At 40.8% G+C, this 24,942-nt stretch overlaps 1 protein-coding gene across 1 annotated transcript in view; it reads right to left on the bottom strand.

Moving 5' to 3' along the window:
• Positions 1-24,942, bottom strand: part of LOC124619292 (xanthine dehydrogenase) — a 244,797-nt gene that overhangs the window by 110,839 nt on the left and 109,016 nt on the right. Inside the window, exons 2-3 of the mRNA XM_047145566.1 lie at positions 7,023-7,080; positions 3,481-3,577 (exon numbers count right to left, since the gene is read on the bottom strand). Of these exons, the coding sequence (XP_047001522.1) occupies positions 3,481-3,577; positions 7,023-7,080 (155 nt within the window). The remainder of the gene's footprint in view (positions 1-3,480; positions 3,578-7,022; positions 7,081-24,942) is intronic.

Here is a 24,942-nt window from a genome sequence, read left to right as displayed (position 1 = left end):
AAGTGGCCATATCATACACCTATACCACATATGCTGCAACTAAAGCACAACTTTCTATACTAGAATGAACATATCTCAACTGTCCATATGACTGAATGGCCACTGTCAAACTATGACCAAGGATAAGATTGACAGCCACTTACAAATCACACAGATTAGCTGGTCAACTCCTTCTGGATCTCCTTTCTTCCTGATTTTTCATTTTTAATGTAACATATTTTAATGTATTCTTCAGTTTCAGAGATATACACTGATCAGCCAGAACATTATGACCACCAACCTACTATTGATATATACCTGTCCAGGTGATAGCAGCATCACTGGTGAGGAATGAGTGCTAGTCAGACACACACACATTGCACGTAGTATCAATGAGTGTGCTGTCTTTGTGTAGAACAGGAAAGGCATGCAATATATCTGTGTTTGACCAATGGCAGAATGTGATAGGCTGGAGGTTCACCATGAGCATTTCAGAAACTGCATGACTTTTCAGGTATTTGAGAAGAATTGTAGTGAGTCTCTTCAACACATGGTGTAACCATGTCCAGATGTCATGTGATTGGGCAGCCACCCCTTGATACAGATGTTGGACTTTGTAGGCTGGGCTGATTGGTAAAACAGGACAGGTGGTGAACCATGGCAGAACTGACATCAGACTTTAATGCTGGGCAGAATAAGAGTGTGTCTGAATACACATTGCATTGAACACTCCTAAAAATGGGCCTCTGCAGCCAATGACTCATGGATGTGCCAATGTTAAAACCATGATGTCAGCAACTACTACTGAAATAGGCACATGACCATCAGCACTGGCCATTGGTGCAGTGGCAGAGTGTTACATGGTCTGATGGGTCCCAATACCTTCTTCATCATGCGGATGGGAGGGTGCAGATTTGTCATCTTCCACAGAAACAGCTGCTTGACTCCTGTACTGTGGAATGGCGACAAGCTGGCAGCGACTCCATTATGCTCTAGGGAATGTTCACATGGGGATCCACAGGTCCAGTGGAGCTCATGCAAGGCACCATTACAGCCAAGGAGTATTTACACTAGTTGCAGACCACGTACCCCCTTTCATGATGATCATGTTTCCCGATGGCAGTGGCATTTTTCAGCTGGATAATGCACCATCTCACAAGGCCAGGAGTGTGATGGAATGGTTTGAGGAACATAGTGGTGAGTTTCAACTGATGTGCTGGCTCCCCAGCTTGCCAGATCTGAACTTGATCAAAAACATCTGGGATGTGATTGAATATCAGAGCTCATCGTCCCCTCTCCAGAATTTACGGGACTTAGGTGACATACGTGAGCAGATGCGGTGCCAGCTCCCTCCGGCGGCCTACCAAGGCCTCACTGCTTTCATTCCATGCTGTGTCACCACTGTTATCTGAGCCAAAGGTGGACATACCAGCTATTAGGTAAGTAGTCATAATTTTCTGGCTGATCAGTGTGTATTGTTTCACAAGCATACCTTAAGTTTTTTTATTATTTGATTTCTGATTCTAATACCAGTTTCATACTGTTAGGCCCGCAGAGTTCATTTTTTATCCATCAACTAAGTTAAGGAGAAATCTAGATTTAATAGAGCATTGTTGACTCCCTTCCTATTCCAAAATTTTCTGTGTATCATTGTTACAGTTAACTGCAGCTTCTTCACTTTTATTTAGTTTTCTCATTAACTGCATCAGGTGCTCTCATATCCCCATAATTTCTAGTACTTCCAGCAAGTTTTAGTAGTTTATACAGTCAAATGTTTTGATGTAGTCCATGAAGCATACATTCAGATCCTACAAATAATCTCTGTTCTTTTTTTTCCTTTAACAAACTAATTGTAGCAATTTCATTTCTGGTACCTCTTGCCTTCCTAACACCTGATAATTCCCTTGTGGCTCTCTATTCATGTACACTTACCAAACGAATTTTTAATGTTCCACTTCATTCAAATGGTACTTTGTAAGCAGACTTCTCCAGTCTTCCTAAATGTATGAGCAGGACGTTTCTTTGGAGTAGCAGCACTTCTGCAAATCATAAAAAACTTCAGCAGGGTTATGAGTTTTAAATGAGGACCACTCTATAAAATATTCTCCCTGGCCACCATTGCCCTAGGACTGCTTTTCCTATTTTCCCAACACTTTTTGATAACTTATTCTCCTTTTGAAGTCATTTGCTTCCACTGTGATTCTTTCCCTATTAATACTTTTGCTGTAAGATTTTAGACTTATCTATCATTACATAAATCAGCCATGTTACTGGCAAAATCTGTTCCATGAGAGGAAGCATCACCATTAAACTTTTCATATACCAACTTGAGTGCAGCCTTGAGCCCAGCCTTTTATAAACACACAAAACTATGATAAAGTTGTCTATAATAATGAATGTACATGAAGTGTATAGTGACCACACACAGTAGCCCACTGCAGAACACATTGTGCAACATGATACTCACGACTTTTTGCTGTTTTACCATTTATGTTATCTACATTATCTCTCCTCGTGTCAGTTCCTCAGAACTTTACAGATGGACTCTTGCTACAAATATTCTTGGTCTTACCTGGCATACATTTGTCACAATTTTCTAGGGTTGTTCTTTTTTCTTCTTTTGTTGTCTCTGTTCAGGGTCTTCACATTTCACTTAAATTATTTTTTCATCCTCTGTACCATTTATCATGTATTTAATTTCTCCTTCTTTTTGTAATATTTACAAGGTTTTTCCACTCATCACTGACTTTCCTACTGTATTTTTCACCAGTTTTCAGATACTTCTGCTAATAAGTGTACCCTGACCCACCCAGGGTCCTGGATGACTTTACTTTTTGCTTAAATCCTTCCATTCTCTTGTTCTCCTTTACTTTCTTCTGCCAGAAGAAGGAGTCCACAGTTTTAAAAACTAGCAGTTTTACTTGTTTCTACATGTTAGCAGATGGCTGCCAATTCCTAAGTGGATTACTTCTAGTTGTCCTACAAATACCTTGCATACTGAATCATATGTCCTTTCACATGAAATAATCATGCATAATCCCACAGCAGAGATTTAATTGTACTGTGTTGGTTGAATGCTCTATATTTATGATATTTGCTTTAATTCCGTGATGCAAACTTATGATGAACTACGTGTGTTATGAGTTTGTTGCAGATCAATATACTACATGCTTATTATTTCCTACTGATATTTTGCATGCAACGTGAGGCTACCATCTACCCTAGGTGTAATTTACTCTCAAATCTTTGTGGATCACCACTAGAAAGACTGCACTACAAACAGTTGTAGCACTCTGCAATTACTCTTTAGATTTAGAAAAAACAACCAAAAAATTGTTCAAACAAATTTCGGGCTTGCAGCCAGTCATCGTTCAATGCCCGAAATTTGTTTGAACAGTCAATTCACCGGGAAAATTTTAAAATTCACAAGCAAAAAATTATTCAGAGTGCCTCGTATCATGTCAGCTTTGTTCCTGTTATGTTGGCACTGTAAAAGGATACATTACTTTGTTGAGTTTATGATCATACTTTGAAATCATGACAGTGCATGCTCCACAGCCACCTTCGGCACAACCAAGCTTTGTGCCACATAGCCGAACTGTTGAAGAGTTAAGGAAAATATAAACTGACATAGAAGTGCATTTTACAGCTAAGATATTTGAGATTACTCTTTTCTTGCAAAAAAAAAAAAAAAAAAAAAAAAAAAAAAAAAAAAAAAAAAAAAGCTGTACAATTGTAGCACAAAGAAGTGACACTATAAAAGAACATGATTTAATGAGTCTTATTGACATGACATACTGTTCTGTAAGTCATTCCTTACAAATGGCCCTTGTTTAAGCCATCTGAAAGGAAAATGAGCTCCAAATCCCTCTTGCCCCTGGGTTAATTTCCAATTTGATGTTTAATTTGTCCCATTTCTGACAGTATTTTTGTTTCCTGTGACAGACAGAGGAATTTATTTGAGTCTAACAAATGTCTGTGTTCACGAAAATCAGGATCAATTATTTTGTGTGATTTATTTGCACTTAATTGGTGTTCATTAAAAGAGGCACACATGCAACAGATACCTATCACAAAGTAGTAGGTATTGTATGCCTGGTAACTGCTAAACTAAGTGAATCAATGGCTGTAGACTTTCCCAGTTTGTACCACTGATGAAAGGTCCTATGTTTTCAGCTGGGAGTTATGCTACAATGAAGCTTTGACAAGTTTTGAGCATGATGAGTATGACACTCCTCAAAACCTCACAGTTTCTCAACATCACCACCTAGCTGAAAACCTAAGAGCTTTTCATTGCTGTGAATCGATAGTTTTGAGCTTTTTGAGTAAGAAATTGTGCTTTGTAAACTCCATCTCTTGCCCCTCCATAGAACTAAAATTACTTGCACAGCTCCCCCCATCCCTTGTTTGGATACTGTGTGTGTTCTTGATGACTATCATTTATCACACATGAACATTTTCAGATTTGTGAAATTCACTCAAAAAGTTTCTTAATCGATATATTTACACCAGATAATATGAAGATGACAACAGAAAGTTTTCAATATTTACCTACCATTTCATATGTTTGCTATGCTTTCACCTCTTCAAACTGCCTGTAGTGTTACAGAAGAAGAAGAGAACATGGAAGAAGAATATATAATTGCATATACCCATACAATACGGACACCACTGCTTCATATTATTGAGGACACTCAGCAGAGGCAAGATTCAAAGTATATAAAAGTGGCTCATACTGTGGCAATGCCTAGGACCTTTCCAGCCAGCAACCAAAAATATATTCAAGGGAAGCAGACACATAATTGTCAGGGACAGCCTTCCCACAGAGAAACACAATATGACCATGGACCACACAGTCACCAGACAGCATTCCAGGTGCTGATAGAGGGTACTGGCCCCACGGACCTATTCTCCTCGGTGGGCCATGTGAATGGATGTAGTGCTTACACCAGTGCTAAAGCCACTCAGAGTGACCTTCCTGGGTGAGGCACCAAATGCAGTCACAGTCCACCAATCAGAAACTCACTTTGGAGATGCCACAGTGATGACGTAATGTTTCGTGTCAGTGATCAGCTAGTGAACTTGTCAGATTTCTTTTTTTTGTTCTACCTCAGGCCTTGTACCTACCCAGCCAACACCCAAAAATATATTCAAAGGAAGCAGTCATATAACTGCAAGGGCCAAGCCTTCCCACAGACAGATACAAAATGACCATGGTCCACATTGTCACCAGACAGTATCCCAGATGCCAAAGAGGGCATTGTTCCCATGGACCAAACCTCCTTCGTGGGCCATGTGACTATATGTAATGTTTAGGGTATCCTGGTGCTTGGGCTATACAGGGTGTTACAAAAAGGTACGGCCAAACTTTCAGGAAACATTCCTCACACACAAAGAAAGAAAATATGTGGACATGTGTCCGAAAACACTTGCTTTCCATGTTAGAGCTCATTTTATTACTTCTCTTCAAATCACATTAATCACAGAATGGAAACACACAGCAACAGAACGTACCAGCGTGACTTCAAACACTTTGTTACAGGAAATGTTCAAAATGTCCTCCGTTAGCGAGGATACATGTATCCACACTCCGTCGCATGGAATCCCTGATGTGCTGATGGAGCCCTGGAGAATGGCATATTGTATCACAGCCATCCACAATACGAGCACAAAGAGTCTCTACATTTGGTACCGGGGTTGCGTAGACAAGAGCTTTCAAATGCCCCCATAAATGAAAGTCAAGAGGGTTGAGGTCAGGAGAGCGTGGAGGCCATGGAATTGGTCCGCCTCTACCAATCCATTGGTCACTGAATCTGTTGCTGAGAAGCGTACGAACACTTCGACCGAAATGTGCAGGAGCTCCATCGTGCATGAACCACATGTTGTGTCATTCTTGTAGAGGCACATGTGCTAGCAACACAGGTAGAGTATCCCATATGAAATCATGATAACGTGCTCCATTGAGTGTAGGTGGAAGAACATGGGGCCCCATCAAGACATCACCAACAACGCCTGCCCAAACGTTCACAGAAAATCTGTGTTGATGATGTGATTTCTCAATTGCGTGCGGATTCTCGTCAGCCCACACATGTTGATTGTGACAATTTACAATTTGATCACATTGGAATGAAGCCTCATCCATAAAGAGAACATTTGCACTGAAATGAGGATTGACACATTGTTGGATGAATCATTCGCAGAAGTGTACCCGTGGAGGCCAATCAGCTGCTGATAGTGCCTGCACAAGCTGTACATGGTACGGAAACAACTGGTTCTCCTGTAGCACTCTCCATACAGTGATATGGTCAACGTTACCTTGTACAGCAGCAACTTCTCTGACGCTGACATCAGGGTTATCGCCAATTTCATGAAGAATTGCCTCGTCCATTGCAGGTATCCTCATCATTCTAGGTCTTCCCCAGTCGCGAGTCATAGGCTGGAATCTTCCGTGCTCCCTAAGACACCAATCAATTGCTTCAAACATCTTCCTATCGGGACACCATCGTTCTGGAAATCTGTCTCAATACAAATGTACCACACCACGGCTATTGCCCCGTGCTAATCCATACATCAAATGGGCATCTGCCAACTCTGCATTTGTAAACATTGCACTGGCTGCAAAACCACGTTCGTGATGAACACTAACCTGTTGATGCTACGCACTGATGTGCTTGATGCTATTACTGTAGAGCAATGAGTTGCATGTCAACACAAGCACCGAAGTCAACATTAACTTCCTTCAATTGGGCCAACTGGTGAATTGAGGAAGTACGGTACATACTGACAAAACTAAAATGAGCTCTAATATGGAAATTAAGCGTTTCCAGACACATGTCCACATAATATCTTTTCTTTATTTGTGTGTGAGGAATGTTTCCTGAAAGTTTGGCCGTACCTTCTTGTAACACCCTGTATTTAGGCTGGTGCTTAAGCCACTCCAAGTGGACTTCCTGGACCAGACACCAAATGCAGTCACATTTCATCAATCAGAAACTCACTTTGGAGCCACCACAGTGATGACACCAAGTTGCACAAAAGGATACGTTTGTTACGCAGGTAATACAGCAGCGTCCATTCCGGGTCCACATTTGCATCAACCACCTGCAAAAAATATTAACATGAATATTTTCAGTGCTTAAGACTCTACAAATTACATAAGCCATACTGAATCTAAAATCAAAGAAAGTGTTAAGACAAAGTACACAGAAAGCCATGTAATTAAAAAACCATAATTGCAACAAATGCGTAAGGAGATGCAGAGTAAAATAAATCAATAATCATTCCAGACCTTTGCGAACAGAAGCATATGTTGGATAATGAATATCATATATGGCTTGAAAATTATTATTATTTTTTACACAAACAGAATATAAGAAGCTGCCAGGTTAGCCGAGGGCGCTAATGTGCTGCTTCCTGAACTTAAGTAGGCGTGCCGGCCTTGGATCGAGTCCACCCGCCGGATTAACAATGAGGACCGGTGTGCTGGCCAGCCTGGATGAGGTTTTTAGGTGGTTTTCCACATCCCACTAGGTGAATACACTGGGCTGGTTCCCATGCCCCACCTCAGTTACACAATTCACAGACATTTGAAAACGTTTGTACTATTTCATGGCTTACACTAGACGCAGACAGCTGGGGTACACTAATTCCATCCCGGAGGGGTCAGTGGTTGGCGACAGGAAGGGCATGCAGCCATCCTCTGCCACTAACATCACCAAATCCATAGTAACAAGGCCGACCCCATGTTGACATGGGACAAAGGCCCAAAGAAAATAATGATGATGATGATGATGATGATGACATGAACAGGATATAGGAGTGTATGGTCACAGGGAGCCAGAGCATTTAATATTGTCTGAACTGGATTTATTGAAATATTGTTTGAATTGGAATTATTGGAGATATTTGAAAAGTTGCTTTTGAGGACAAATATTTAGTGCCCCTATCTACTATGGGTATTGAGAGAGCAGTGGCGTCGTGCAAGCACTTAGCAGTAAGGTCGCCACAACCACCCTTAAATTGCAAGATTAGCGTGTCACATGGGCTATGCCACTATCTTAGATATAAGCCAGCCAGCAAAGAGAGTCAGCAATTGTTCCATGCTGTATAGAGTGTTTAGTCTATCATTATTTTGTTACACCTACAACAACCTTGCTTTGTTTCTGGACTGTCTGGCTTTTGTCAGTGGTATGTTTTCAGTGTGCAGCTGACTAAAGCTCTTGCTCTGTCCGTGGTTTACATTTTTGTATCAGGAGTGGACAGAAAATGACATACTCACACAAGGGAGATGATGTAATTGAATCAGAAAAAGGTTCATCTTCCTTTATTGGAAAAAAAATTGATTCACCTGGTAGGGTGTAATTCACTTACACAGACACATTTAAATAACTGTTTCAAATGTAGAATAGTTTTTGTCATAATTTGTGTATGTACTATAGTCTGTGTGTTACAGACATTACATTACCATGAGTTTTTAAATTAAATGTTCCATGGACTTTTAAAAACAAATGTTGATCTTAATAGTGTCCTTACATTTCATTCATGTAACACAACACTGAAGCATCTGTAAATTTGCAGCTGTAATTCTATATTACATGGTCAATTATGTAGACACATTTAAATAAGTGCTTCAAACATAGATTTGTTTTTATCATAAGGTGCATATGTACTAACCTGTGTATCTTACAAAATGTAATATGCCTCAAGTGATAAAGGAGTGAGTGCCTAATTGGTGAAAATCTTTCTGTAGTTATGAGTGGCATTATGATCACTTATTTTCTGGAGGATGAGGGATTCATCTTTTCTGTTATTTTTCAAACTAACTCAAAAAGATTCATGCCTTATGGTATAATAAATTTTGCAAGTGAGTGATGAAAATGCAGCACAGTTTCTTAATGAGAAGGATTATCTTTTATGCGGACTATGCCACAGACATACAAATATGCAACTATCAAGGACAAAGTTCTCAAACTGCCCTAAAATCATATCCACATTATTCCAATACTTATCACAATGGAAACAGTAATAGCTCATTACTTGTTGAGATTGTAGCATAAAGAATAAAATGAAATGAATCCCAGATTAACTTGCATGGCTATTTAAACAAAGACTTAGAGATCGCCATGAGAGATATGCCTTAGTCCTGGGAAGCAGCCAAGTTACATCATCTCTGCTGGAGAGCTCTGTTATCTTCAAACCAGAGGTCAAGCTTAAAGTCAGCTGCTAGTCACTATTAGCACAAAAAAGTCCCCAACTTTCTCATTGTGTGCACTAAGAAAGAGGGTCATGCATACTGTTGCTAAGTATCTCATTAGAAAGGTTTTTGCATCTGAATTATTTAAAGAGTTATCTGAAGTGTGAGTTGTTTCAATTGTTTGGGAAGTTGCTGCAAACAACAAATTATGAGTAAGTTTAAAAAGGAAAACATTCCTTAATGTTGTGCAAAGTTATATTTATTTTGATCACAAACTGGCTTTCAGCTTCTCATGCCATCTTCAAGCATAGATGAACATGATGTATGACTTACACAGATATTATTTGTACAGAAGATATAAAAATGACAGAGTGTTTAATAGGTAATCATTATGTTTTTGTTACATATAAATAATTACATTAACTAAAAAGTTGGTTTTTTGTGGAGATACATTTAATAACTTATGAGAAATAAGATGAATTTACAGTTTGAATCTTGTATTTGTAACAAAAACTTAATTTAACACTGGGGAAAAAGGAAATTGAGTCCGATCATTTAATACTAGGCCGGTGTTCTGCGTCATGTGTTTGTGGATTTTCTGTAGGGTCATCTTTTTACTTATCTTGACAGAATGTAAAACTTCACATTCTGCATCATATGAAAGGTTTTTGGTTTAAATATGAACAGAAGAGAAGTTGGATATTAAGAAAGTAAGTTTAAACTTCTACTGATCATCTTTCGGCAGAAAACCATTCGTATGATGTAGAATGTGAAGTCTTATAAGGCAAATAATTATAAAAGTAATACAAGGATAATGGAAAGCAGTCCAATTAAATCAGGTGATGCTGATATTATCAGATTAGGAAATGAGACATTAAAGGTAGTCAATGAGTTTTATTTTTTGTGTAGCAAAGTAATTGATGATGGCTGTAGAAGAGATAATGTAAAATGCAGACTGTCAACAGCAAAGAAAAGCATGTCTGAAAAAGAGCAATTTGAATCTATATGTAAGTGTTAAGAAGTCTTTTCTGGAGATATTTTAATGGATTGTAGCCTTGTATGGAAGTGAAACATGGATGACAAATGGTTCAGAATGGTTCAGACAAGAAGAGAGTAGAAGATTTTGAAATGTTAGTGCTACAAAAGAACTACAGAAGAAACCAGATGGGTGTATTTTGAACTATTGAGGCAGTACTGAGCTGAATTGTGGAAAAATGAATTTTAAAATACAGCTTGATGAAAAGCAGTGTTTAATAGTGCTCATCCTGAGGCATCAAGGAATCATCAGTTTGGTAACAGAAGGAGAGAGAGAGAGGGAGGGATGGAGAGAGAGGGGGGGAGAGAGGGGGGGAGAGAAGAGACAGGGAGAGAGAGAGAGAGAGAGAGAGAGAGAGAGAGAGAGAGAGAGTCTGTCTGTCAGTGTGCCCACATGCACTCAGAACCATGGTGCAACTTGAAATTTTCACTGACAGAAATTACTGTCAGTGAAGAAGAACCAGTATGTACAGAATAAATCCTTGAATCAACTGACAATTACACCGTAGACCTAGAATTTTATTTATCCACAATAACAGATATAAATGAAATGGTGTAATTGTAAGAAGGTAGTAGTCAATTACTAATAAATTGAAAGACCGTTAAATTTGGTGTTCACAAAGAATCTAGTGTAATGGTAAAAATTATATGCTCCGCAATTGCCAAACACAGAACTCCTTTGGCTCAGTTATTACATCTGAGACAGCTGTGGGGTGCCTAAGATCTGGAAGATGAAGTTCTCACTGATGTCACAATGATATGTCCTATCTTTTTGAAAAATGTTAACAAGCAACAAGAGCACCATCTTGAATACACATGAAGTGCATAAAGAATCTGAATCTGGAAAAATATTCCTTACATTAAAAATGCCAGGCCTCATCTACCCAACCCTGCTCTTCACCAAACATGATATTTTTTGCGACTCCAAGCTTTCTGTAGTGTTCTGTGGTCAGCAGGAAAAAGAACCAACAGTCAATTTGAACACACTTTATTATAATTAAAGAAAAAATGCCTTCTTGGCATACACTAAGTTGTAAATGCAAGAGCAACAAGAAAACCCACAACTCTTGTAGTGACAAACCAAATAAGGCAACAAGACAATGGAAGAAAAATACTGACCAAAATCTACTCTATACAATACAAAATAAAATGTGCTACTACAACATTACAGCGAGTGAATACAATGTTAGGGCCAACATAAGTACTGGCCAGAGCTGTTCCTAGAGTTTGGTAAACACACCCAGTTTGACAATCTAGGCATGCATCTTACAAAGCCAGGTCAGTGGAATGCTACCTCAGTCATATGAGTTCCGACTGGTGGAACACTGTCACATGTTGTCTGGTGAAGTAGTTCCATGTTTATTTGGAAAGTCTGTTATTGTTCCTGGTTGCTGGCAATATTTTTCTCCATGCTCCTAAAAAGGGATCAGCAACTCATCTTGCATGTCGATTCTGCAGGCCCTCTAACAGTAAGGGGCCATTATGACACTTTTCTGCGGACATGATGCTATCCACAAGGAGAAAATCAAGATTTATTCAGTAACAGACACATCACAACATTGGTCTAGTATGGTCTTTTAGTGAGTGACGTCTAGCCACACTTTTATTAAACATAGTATACAGCACACCCGCAGGAGAGCTACTCTGTGATATTCAGCAGAGGACATTTAAGTATGGTGCCATCTATCTGTAAATCATTGCACATGCGTGATTTCTGAGCCTGGATATTCTCTGAGTGCATGTTCTATATACTGGGGTGTCAACATCTGAATACTGTCAGTCGTACCTAGCCACGAGCAAGATTCAACCACCTGAAGATGTCAGACAATTGCCCCAGGGAAACATTGTGGAATTTGTACAATATCATCCGGTGGCAAACCCATGAAGACTATTTACATGATATTTGTTCTTAATATTTACTATTTTAGAATAAGTTATAATGAAATCAAAAGATAAAATAATAAAATTAGTTATGAACAATGCAGGAAAAGATAGTTTGCTACTTACTGTAAAGATAATGTGCTAAGTTGCACACAGCACACAATTAAGAGACACTTATATATGAGCTTACAGCCACAGCCTTCATTGGAGAAAGATAAACATACACCATTCATCCACACAAGCAAGCACACCTTATGCACACATGACTGCCCTCTCCAGCAACTCTAGATTCTGGTTCGAGCTGACAGAGTTGGCGTTCATGCGTGTGTGAGGTGTGCTTGCTTGTGTGAATGAACAGTGTGTGTTTCTCTTTTTCCAACAAAGGCTGTGGCTGAAAGCTTATGTGTAAGTGTCTTAATTTTGCCTATCTGCAACATATCATGTTATCTCTACAGTAAGTAGCAATCTAAAATTTTCCAACATTGTTTATATTCCTACCCAGAGTTTCCATTGCTTGAAATTTATTATGGTAATACAAACACCTGGATGTAACACTTAGTATGGATGATATGGAATGACCACACAGGCTGAGTCATGCATAAAGCAGATAGCAGATTTCAATTTATTGATAGAGTACTGGTGAACTGCAAGTCTACAAAGGAGATTGCTTGCAAATCACTCATGTAACCCATCCTACAATATTGCGCAAGTTTGTGGAACCGATACCAAATAGGACTAACAGATGATAATGAACTTCCTGCGCAAGGTTCTAGAGTAGAATAGCTCATTATCACTGATAATAACCTGGGACATTTTGTGCACATAATTTGGTTTTCATGCCAAACATGGCATTTGAAGTTTGTTAACCTTGATAGTGGAGTACATCTTGACAGGGTGAGGCTACATGAACAAAGTTTAGGTCAAATATTACTAGAGATTGAGATAGCATTCTGCCAAGTCTGTCATAATGGATTAATAAACAAATTCCTTCACTGTGTCATCCAAGGACATTTTATTGTGCTGTGCCATCACTAAAGGCTAGCAGCTCTCAGTCCTCAGAAGCACTTAGAAATGGGAGTACGAGAGGGACCAGTCCTTAGTCAGTATTCCGTTACTTGCAAATATAAATCCTCCTGGTGACATGATCCAATGTACTGAATTGTAATCAATGACTGAGCTTTCTCTTATGCAGACTTTATTAATAACATTGATAATATCTTATCTGGAATTTACAGATTATGGAGACATATAATAAAGATTTGGACAAATTGTATCTGCTATACACTTTCCTTGAGGGACATGGGTTGAATTTATACATAAAAGTTCTCATATACAAGATGATGTACTCCATGCTGTAATCGAGGCATCATAAGAGATAGTAGAGTTGATGAACCTCAAAAGTTCAAATCATCCTGAACAAAACACTACACACTATTATAGGATGATCTAGGTTCTTGCTGCACATGCTCTTTCCTTACACTGTGTGCCCTACATTAGTAAAATTATAAAAGTGTGTTCACAAATATTCTTTGATGAAATGAAAACTTTGTCCCATCAACTCATAAAAACATTTGTTTAAACCTACAGAAACCCACTATTTCCAAAACATTTAGTTTCGAATCCAATTCCTATGATCATTCACTGACATAAAACATTTGAAGCAGCTCCTCCTGAGTGGAGTGAGGTCATCTCCTTTTTTAAAGGATCAAGGTTAAGCTTACATCTGCATCCAACAGACAGAGTGCTATCGACAGCACTATATGCCCCCAATCAATCAAATACTGTGGGAAGGGGTCAAATTTTATTCAGTACCTATGAAGTGGCTTCTCCTGAGTTAAAGGTAGCTCGCTGCATGAGCACGGTTTCTCCATATTGGCCAAGAGGGTGAAGTCTATGCTCATAAATGCTATTTACCTGATAATATTTAAAAAGATAAAAATGTGTGGACTACTGTCATACACTAAATTATCTGGTGAGTTTATATTTAGGAAATTATGACGTATGTAATCTACTTTCCAAGTACTAAGTCCACTTATCAAATTATGCTTAGTCACTATTTTATAGAACATAACCTTTATTTGTGTTGTAACCAAAACCAACCGCGGGAACGCCTTGGGCTGCGGGATCGGAGCCGCCAGGTGGGGAAGCCACCAGCGGTGGAGCATGCACCACCGGGTAAACACAAGGACAAGTCAGACGACAGACCAATGACAACAACCGACAACGACTGACTATAACCAATACAACAAGGAAGAGATAAACAACAGGGGCTTGTAGAAACCACAACACCAAACACCAACAGTAAATCCACTCGGAACCAGAGCCAAGCAAATGTCAACAACGAGCAAGGACCAGAACGCAATACCGCTGAGATAGAGACGCAATCCAGAGCAAGTACCAGAATGACTGGACTAGGGCAGAGCGGGTCCCTATATACATGGCTATTGGCCGCGGTCTGCACGTGGTGTAGCGGTGGTGCCCTCGCTGCGCGACGCCGCTGTGCGGAAGAGCCGCCGCAGACACGGAGCCTTCTATGGGCTGGCCACGTCCATTTGTTGCGGCGCGTGTTCAACTTCCACGGTGGGAGGTACTAGAATTTGTATACTTATTCAGACATGATTTCACATTATTGTTTATACTCGTCATTATTGCAAACATTTGAACCTTCATTAATATTTGGTATCCTCAAACATTTTGCACCAACTGCCTTTTATCTGCATGTTGCTGCCTTGACACACAATCCAGTCACACTAATGTGAGCACTGCTTCTGTTCAACATCAACATGCAGTAATCACCACAGGTGACAACATTAGCAGTGGAGGGTATATAAAACATGTCTGGAGGACACTGACAACAGTATAGTCATAGCCGTAATGCAAACAATGGAGCGATTTATCTGACATCCAAAAGGGCATGGTCATTGGATTCTGGGCCATGGGTGGAAGCATTTCTAAAACGGCCAAGTTTCTCATCTGTTCGCTTACCACCAAGGTTTGTTGTAACTGTACATGGCAAAATGGTGCTATCCAAAATTAGCGCCAAGACAACAGTGGTGCGCCGTGAGCCATAGATGACAGGAGTGAACAACAGTTGCAGAGATGTTTACAGATGAATAGATGTACAACTGTTGGGCAGCTGACTGCCCAGATGAACCAAGGGGCTACCAACAGTGTCCCCTCAAAGACAGTTGCTGCAAATGGGCCTCTGCAGTAGGTGCCTCACACACGCATCCATGCTGACTGCTGTTCATTGGCAACAAAGGCTGGAATCTGCATGCCAGCACCGCAACTTGTTGTCCACTGAGAGGCGACAGGTGGCTGTTTCAGATGAATCACGTTTTATGCCCCATCAGACTGAAAGCAAACTCCCTTCAACAATTGTCAGAATGTTTCAGGCTGGAGTAGAGAGCATTATGGTCTGGGGAATATTTTCATGGCATTCTCTGGGTGATCTCATCATTCTGAAAGGTACAATGGTCCAACCCTAGTATGCATCTATTCTTGGGGACTATTTCCACCCTTACAACTACTTTGTTTTTCCTTAGCACGAAGGCATATACTAGCATGACAATGCCACGTGTCACACAGCTCGCAGTGTATGTGCGGAGTACAAAGAGCGACAGAATGAGTTTACTGCACTCTCCTGATCACTGAACTCTCCGGATTTGAACCCAATTAAGAATCTGTGGACAATGTCAATCAGGCTGTTTGCGCCATGGATCCTTAACCATGAAATCTAGTGCAGCTGGCCATGGAACTGGAGTCGGCATGGCTCCAAATCCCTGTCAGTACCTTCCAGAACCTCACTGTCCAATTATCAGATAGCAACTCCATTGAAGACAGTTCAAGTGGCCACTATCAGTACTAGACCTAACTGTAACATCAATAAGGATGAAATCAATGAAGATGAAGTGATACTAGTGCGAACCATTAAGATACACTCAACTTGCAATGTAATGAATATTTTGTGATGAACCCCATCGAGTTATTCACTTCACATCACTGTTTTTGACTGACTTCGTAATGGTAATATCATCGGAGGCACCAATATAGCATTTCTTGAGAATACATGAACAAAGTAGAAAATCTTTCATGGTCTTTCAAAAGGCACTTACGCATAGGAAACCATGAGAAACCCAAACCCATACGGCCATAGGAGATTTGGATGCTGTGTCCCCAGAATGTGGTTCTCTGAGCACTATGGGACTTATCATCTTAGGTCATCAGTCCCCTAGAACTTAGAACTACTTAAACCTAACTAACCTAACGACATCACACACATCCATGCCCGAGGCAGGATTCGAACCTGCGACCATAGCAGTCCCGCGGTTCCGGACTGTAGCGCCTAGAACCGCCCCAGAATGTGAATCAAATGTTGTAAGTGCTTCACAACCTCAGTCGATGGGGGAGTATAAGGCTGAATACTGGATTTAGATAACCTAGAGTAACCGGTTGCAAGCTTCAACCACTCAAGAAACATATGTACTAAGGTCAACCTGAAAATGATGCACATCAATGTGCTCTCAGTTTTATTTCTTTGCACTATGATACAGAGTGTAAGTTACCATCGGCGCTTGAAAGGTTTGAGAAGGACGCAAAAAATGGTGATTTTCTGAGGGAAGGAGCTGTGATATTGCCATTTATTTCGCACGATCCGTTATGTGCGTTAGTGTTCATGTAGTTTCTTACCGAAGAATATTTGTAGTCCTTTACGGTTTTTGGTGGTATTTGAGGAACGGAAGACGCCACATTTTTCATCCGATCGTAGTGATTTCCCTGTACTCCAACTGAGTTTGCTGTATGAATATGAGGAACGATCCATTCGTCTCAAGTGACGTAAGAAAACCACAGAAAAACTAAAATGTGAACGGCTGGGCTGGTATTTGATCGCTGTCCTTCACGGATATAAATTGCGTATATGGAGCTTAAGAGATACCTACAGAATTCCATTCACAAAGTTAGAGTGGCCATGCACCTCCAAGGCCGAAAAACATGCGATCTGGTGTTGATTACGCAACAAGACCAGTTCTCTACTTTCTTCCACAAGAGACAAGGTAGTAACAAGCGCCAGCAGAGGAATGCACAATGGGTATGAATGACAGGAGAGCTACCGTGTACTCGGTGTTCGGATAAAAGCCTCTAGAGAGACTGCTGTATTCGTCCATGAGGAACGCCACGGAACATTACATAATCGTCACCTCGTTCTTGCATTTTACTATCCTATTTTTAATTTCATCAGCTATGTGGGAAAAATTAACTTTTTGTGCTACGAGATGCTATTCATTTCTAAGTGCATCTAACACCGTAGTTTTGGTGGGCCGGACGTGTTCCTTCAACTTACAACTGCTCCAGAGAAAAATCGCCATCTTTGGGTCACACCGCATGAATTGCTTCAAATTAACTGCCTTCTGACACGTCATTTTATTATTTTTTTTACAAATAGGAATATATTCATTTCGTTCCGATAAATAAGGAATTCTTATACGTTGTGTAGAAGCTTTTCAGACGGTTGTGTTATTGTCTAGCAAAAGTCTAAATAAACTTTTTATTCAATCATTGTACCTGAAACTATATGCCAAACCAAGCCGCGGAACCTGCCTTTCACTGACTGTTCTCTTCAGTTTAACCATCCACGGACGCTTTATAGACCTACTAAACGTTTTCTGGTGGCTCCTCTTTATTCCACCCTTGGAAGAAGTTTAACGCCCCATACATACCGGCACAGCCCTGAAGACGGGGCGCTGGCTCAATTGCTAAAAGATATGGAAGGAAATTGATTATGGGATTGCTGAAGGAACCATCTCAGCATTCGTCTGAACTGATTTAGGTAAACCTAACTCAGGACGCCCGGACGGGAACAGGCCTTTGTTTCTCCCAATATGTGTCATTATTAGTTTCCCTGCCTCAGTTCTTAGAAGTAGCCAATGGTATGTTGAAATACTGAATCAGGTTGTGAGGCTACGTGGAGTAGCTGAAGGGTAGAGCACTGTCAAACAAAAAAGAATACTGTTTAACGCATTAGACCATTACTTAAAATAATTCACACCACCTGGGTCACTTCCCTCTTCTCGTGTATTATAAGAACGCTATCTAGATAATATTCAACATCAAAAATCGGTATAATCCTAAACGGACATACTGCATTTTGTTGATAATTTAAAATAGTGCTACAAAATAAGAAAGTCTATATTCATAATCCAACTTCTCATCATCTAGTTCAAGTGCCTGAAGCGAGTCAGTTCTAGTTATTGGTTTGGCTGCCCTTGATGTAGAAGCGAGTGAAAAATCATTTATGAATAGGCGGGAAAAATGGAAGCTAGTCCAGAAGACCTGTATTTAGGAAGCTTAATCCTTCGAGACTGGTTGTGACATGATAACATTCGAGCGAGTTTTGCCTTTTCTGGTGGTTTTGTTAGATCATATGTGAGAAATTCATATACAAGTGCACATGTATCTCTTTGGTTCCAACTGTTTCGTGGCATCGTGCAGCTAGTTTTCTTTCTGTTCAACAGGGAGTAGCGAAGAGAGGGATTTCACTTTTATCCCTTTGTCACTAAGATTTTACATGCTTTACCATGCTCTGGTTGCACTTATTGCATTTTTCTGGGAACTGTCACTACGTCTTTGCTTCGGACGCTCTCAGCAACAAATCTATGACTTATCCTCGCATACAGAGGCCTTTTGGAGGACTGGTGAGGAGGCAGTGGCGAGCTGAGCCTTGAGTTCGTCTATCAAGAGCGCTCGGCAGACTAAACGCGAAAGTACAGACCATAAAAGGCGCTGGTTCTAGTTTGAGTTCCGTTATGGCGCAAATTGAGCGCTTACGTCACTGCTCCCCCGATTAAAAGCGCATTTTTTTGTGTTTTTACATTACAAGTGATTCGGTACCTACCTAAATAAAATTTATAATACGAGGGGGTACCCAAATAAAAAAACCGTAATAGCATTGCCGTTGGCGGAGCCTGTGTAGTACGCATTTCCGCCACTAGGAGTATACAGCGCAATTCATTGCCTGTTCACTGCCGCCTGTGTTGTCGACCATTTCATCTGCAATGATAGTTTTTGTTAGTACTGTTTTGTTCTTGTTTCGGTTTTTATACTGACAAGTTTAATTGAAAACGGGCAAATGTTAAATTTTGTTTTTACTCGGTAAAATTGCTGCTGAACCGGTTTTATTTTTGAAAACAGCTTATCAAGATTACACTATAGGAAATACTCAAGTGTACTAGTGGTGTGCTCGATTTAAAAATGGCGGCATGTCGATTGATGACAAACTTCGTTCCTGGACACCCATAAACTGCCCGAATGGAAGAAAAAATTTGAGACCTTGTGCTCCGAGACTGTCGGCAGACAATCGATCGATTGTTACCTTACTCACTTGATCTAACTCCATGCGACGTTTCTTACTTCCACAGATGAAAACTGGTATGATAGGACACCAATCTGACAACATTGAAGAAGTCAAGAAAAAAACGAGGAAGGAGCTGTCAGCCATTTCTAAATGTGCTACAAAAAATGCTTCGAGCAGTGCAAGAGTATTTTGAAGGGTATAAGGTTGTTTTGCAAATAATTTGAAAATATATAGCTTTTAAAAAATAATTCTGGTTTTTTGGGTACCCCCTCCCCCTCGTATGTTCTCTGCAAATGACAATACATTAACCAACATTGATAAATATAGTCGTAACCAGTGTGTCATAAAAAACAGACAGATATTGAAATCACTGCCAAAATTACATTGCGGTAAATTACGAAAAATTATGCTAAAATCAGTTTTGAATCCAGTGTTTTACGAACAGATGAAAAATTATCTGTCTTAGAACAGTTCAGTAAAAAGTAATTCCGATTCTGAAACAGAAATGAGAAAAGAAATGTTTATATTAATGTCTGTATTAAAATTATCAAAAGTAAGATATGTGTTACGAAAACAGAGTGTTAATTCTAAATTTCTTCCAGCATGGACGAAGTGCTATATATAGGCAGTAATTTTAAGGAAGCTCTAAAATTGGAGGAAAAAAAGAGTTCACTAGATCGTCTCAAGAACAATGAAATTATGTTATCTCATAGAATGGTGCGTATATCGGGATTCAAGTACTTTTCAAATTTAAAAGGCTTCCCGCGAATTATGATACACAGAAATCTAATTTCGCTAATGAAGTCACATCAAAAGCGATGGATATCTTTTTCGAAGGAAAAAAAATATTCAATTTGTGGGATGCGACTGAAACAAAAGGAAATGAAATAAAGAGAAACAGTTACCACGGTGACGGAACGGTGGGGTCCTTGGAAAAGAATTTCAGCCGTCTACGCGTTTCGGAGGCCAACAGCGGTTACGAAACAAGCTGGATGGTGCGGATAACGCGACAGCAGCAATGACGAACTCTGATCCAGAGATAATTGTTGCTCCATTAATGGGCTGGGTCTGTGCTCTGCCTCCCTCCTCCCAATCCCCCCCCCCCACCCTCCGCCAAAAAAAAAAAAAAATCCTCGTTGTAAGACTATGTAAGTCGCGAAGTCAGATTATAGCGCCAGCTGTTATAGGTCCTAATCTTTACTGTCCCTCGCGGACGATAAACAACACGAACAACAAACATTGAGAAAGAACGATCTAGAAGAGCACATAGTACACGAAACTAATATCATCTGTGTCTGTAATCGACATCGAAAATTATTCCAGAAAAGAACGATGGATCCTCTAGACATATACAAGGGTCATCCAGAGAGTGAGGAACGATTATGTGCGTCCAGCTCCGATCCCCCACCTCCGCGACCCCAAGCTTGCCCGTTATCTCCCTCCTCAGTGTGAGCTGATTTTTGTTGCCGAGTGGCCACGACTCTTTTTCGAAATAGCGGCGCCCATTCAAAATCTCGCCAAATGTGAAGTGCGTAGTCATTAGTTTTCTGAGTGCACAAAATGTTTAGCGTATCGAAATTTATAGGCAAAGAAAACAATGCTTCTCATGATAGTGCAATGAACGATTTTTCAGTGACGCGGAATGCTGTCTGCAAAAGGCGCTGAAGTCTGGGACCGCAAGACCGCTACGGTCGCAGGTTCGAATCCTGCCTCGGGCATGGATGTTTGTGATGTCCTTAGGTTAGTTAGGTTTAACTAGTTCTAAGTTCTAGGGGACTAATGACCTCAGCAGTTGAGTCACATAGTGCTCAGAGCCATTTGAACCATTTTTTGTCTGCAAAACTGTTTTTGATTCACGACAATGCGCGGCCTCATGCATCAGCTTAAATACGGCAAGAACTTCAACGTCTTAAGTGATAAATTTTTGGGTATTCTCCTTACAGCCTTGACTTTGCACCACGTGATTTTCACTTATTCCCGAAGCTAAAGGAATTTTTGGATGGAAAACAGATCGCAAACGATGAAGACCTCGAACAAGCAGTGACATGCTGGATCAGATCTTTTGTGGTAGATGAGTACAACAAGGGAACTAAAAACTGATCCCATCTCACAATAAGTGCCTATAAAGTTATGGCGACTACATTGAACATTAGAGTGAGGTAATGTAACTTTCGAAGTCTTTCGTTTCTGTTTCATTAAGCCAAAACGTTTCTTTCTGGACGACCTTCGCACATAATCATGTGTATAAATGAAAAGTAGATAGAGAAATTTAATTTAAAATACTATCGGCTGAACCTTATAAAAGAAATGAGAAACTCTTGAAATTTTACAAAACACTGTCACTACAATCTGTAATGTCGGGAAGAGAAACCTGGTTAACAACAATAAGGACGCACCAATAACTGAAATCTAAATCTACACGGATACTCTGCAAATCACATTTAAGTGTCTGGCAGAGGGTTCATCGAACCACCTTCACAATTCTCTATTATTCCAATCTCGTATAGCGCACGGAAATAATGAACACCTGTATCTTTCCGTACGAGCTCTGATTTCCCTTATTTTATCGAGGTGACCGTTCCTCCCTGTGTAGGTCGGTGTCAACAAAATATTTTCGAATTCGGTGGAGAAAATTGGTGATTGGAATTTCGTGAGAAGATTCCGTCGCAACGAAAAACGCCTTTCTTTTAATGATGTCCAGCCCAAATCCTGTATCATTTCTGTGACACTCTCTCCCATATTTCGCGATAATACAAAACATGCTGCCTTTCTTTGAACTTTTTCGATGTACTCCGTCAGTCCTATCTTGTAAGGATCCCACACCGTACAGTAGTATTCTAAAACAGGACGGACAAGCGTATTGTAGGCAGTCCTCTTAGAAGTGCAGCAGATTTCTCAGACACGTAGCAGGACACAAGACAAGATCGAACGTAAAATACAGAAAAGAATTAGCGTTGACTCTAAATGAAAGGAAAAAAAAAAAACAGAAAATAAGTATGGAAATGGAAAGAGCACATCATTAGGTTGGAGGATGAAAGACTACCAAGAATACTACATCAATACAAACCAAAAGGGCAAAGATTCATACGGAACTCCAAAACCACATGGACGGACAGACTGAACTCTATAGATAGGTGTAACAGGCAAAGTCTAATAGATGCAGAATTTGATGATGATAATTCAAATTAAAATATTAAGTTTGATCCTATTATTCGCATGTCTAGCTATTTCGTCGTTGTTGGTGATAGGCTTAATCAGAAAAGCGCCAGTTTTTGTCTGATGTTGATAAAAAATACAAAATGGCTATTGACAACAAACATATGATGGAATTTATGATTACACGAAGTAGAATGTTAGTAAATAAGTTTCTAATGGCATTTAGGTTTATAATGAAACGATAATGTAGACATATATGAAATCCACCTCGCTAGAAGGAAAAGCTATGCTAGAAGGTGTACACATTCTCTACGTTCAGAAGAACGGAGAAAGAAGGAATGAAGGACTATTTTTTGCGGAGATCTACCTAAAATCTGTTGCGTGTTCTCCGATCTGTACATATGGGTCAGTTCATCTACATCTACATTTATACTCCGCAAGCCACCCAACGGTTTGTGGCGAAGGGCACTTTACGTGCCACTGTCATTACCTCCCTTTCCTGTTCCAGTCGCGTATGGTTCGCGGGAAGAACGACTGCCGGAAGGCCTCCGTGCGCGCTCGAATCTCTCTAATTTTACATTTGTGATCTCCTCGGGAGGTATAAGGTGGGGGAAGCAATATATTCGATACCTAATCCAGAAACGCACCCTCTCGAAACCTGGACAGCAAGCTACATCGCGATGCAGAGCGCCTCTCTTGCAGAGTCTGCCACTTGAGTTTGCTAAACATCTCCGTAACGCTATCACGATTACCAAATAACCCTGTGACGAAACGCGCCGTTCTTCTTTGGATCTTCTCTATCTGCTCTGTCAACCCGACCTGGTATGGATCCCACACTGATGAGCAATACTCAAGTATAGGTCGAATGAGAGCTTTGTAAACCACCTCCTTTGTTGATGGACTACATTTTCTAAGGACTCTCCCAATGAATCTCAACCTGGCACCCGCCTTACCAACAATTAATTTTATATGATCATTCCACTTCAAATCGTTCCGCACGCATACTCCCAGATATTTTACAGAAGTAACTGCTACCAGTGTTTGTTCCGCTATCATATAATCATACAATAAAGGATCCTTATTTCTATGTATTCGTAATACATTACATTTGTCTATGTTAAGGGTCAGTTGCAGTTATAGAAGTGTATAGCGTGGCCGCGCCTGAAGGTTCTTTTATTTGTTGTAACAGATGAAAAAACGGAAGACACAGACTGTGCCCGTTATCACAAGATTGCTATTCCTCTCCAGATGTAGCACTTAAGCCGAAGGTCTCGCAGGTTGTCACAAGATGGGCTGCTCTATAACAAAGGATATCTTTCACCCTCGCATTATACACTCCTGGAAATTGAAATAAGAACACCGTGAATTCATTGTCCCAGGAAGGGGAAACTTTATTGACACATTCCTGGGGTCAGATACATCACATGATCACACTGACAGAACCACAGGCACATAGACACAGGCAACAGAGCATGCACAATGTCGGCACTAGTACAGTGTATATCCACCTTTCGCAGCAATGCAGGCTGCTATTCTCCCATGGAGACGATCGTAGAGATGCTGGATGTAGTCCTGTGGAACGGTTTGCCATGCCATTTCCACCTGGCGCCTCAGTTGGACCAGCGTTCGTGCTGGACGTGCAGACCGCGTGAGACGACGCTTCATCCAGTCCCAAACATGCTCAATGGGGGACAGATCCGGAGATCTTGCTGGCCAGGGTAGTTGACTTACACCTTCTAGAGCACGTTGGGTGGCACGGGATACATGCGGACGTGCATTGTCCTGTTGGAACAGCAAGTTCCCTTGCCGGTCTAGGAATGGTAGAACGATGGGTTCGATGACGGTTTGGATGTACCGTGCACTATTCAGTGTCCCCTCGACGATCACCAGTGGTGTACGGCCAGTGTAGGAGATCGCTCCCCACACCATAATGCCGGGTGTTGGCCCTGTGTGCCTCGGTCGTATGCAGTCCTGATTGTGGCGCTCACCTGCACGGCGCCAAACACGCATACGACCATCATTGGCACCAAGGCAGAAGCGACTCTCATCGCTGAAGACGACACGTCTCCATTCGTCCCTCCATTCACGCCTGTCGCGACGCCACTGGAGGCGGGCTGCACGATGTTGGGGCGTGAGCGGAAGACGGCCTAACGGTGTGCGGGACCGTAGCCCAGCTTCATGGAGACGGTTGCGAATGGTCCTCGCCGATACCCCAGGAGCAACAGTGTCCCTAATTTGCTGGGAAGTGGCGGTGCGGTCCCCTACGGCACTGCGTAGGATCCTACGGTCTTGGCGTGCATCCGTGCGTCGTTGCGGTCCGGTCCCAGGTCGACGGGCACGTGCACCT

The sequence above is a fragment of the Schistocerca americana genome, chromosome 6 (genome assembly GCF_021461395.2).
Source record: "Schistocerca americana isolate TAMUIC-IGC-003095 chromosome 6, iqSchAmer2.1, whole genome shotgun sequence".
NCBI classification, from domain to species: Eukaryota; Metazoa; Arthropoda; class Insecta; order Orthoptera; family Acrididae; genus Schistocerca; species Schistocerca americana.
The sequence above is the reverse complement of the archived record's forward strand: the minus strand, read 5'-3'. Positions and strand labels throughout refer to the sequence as shown.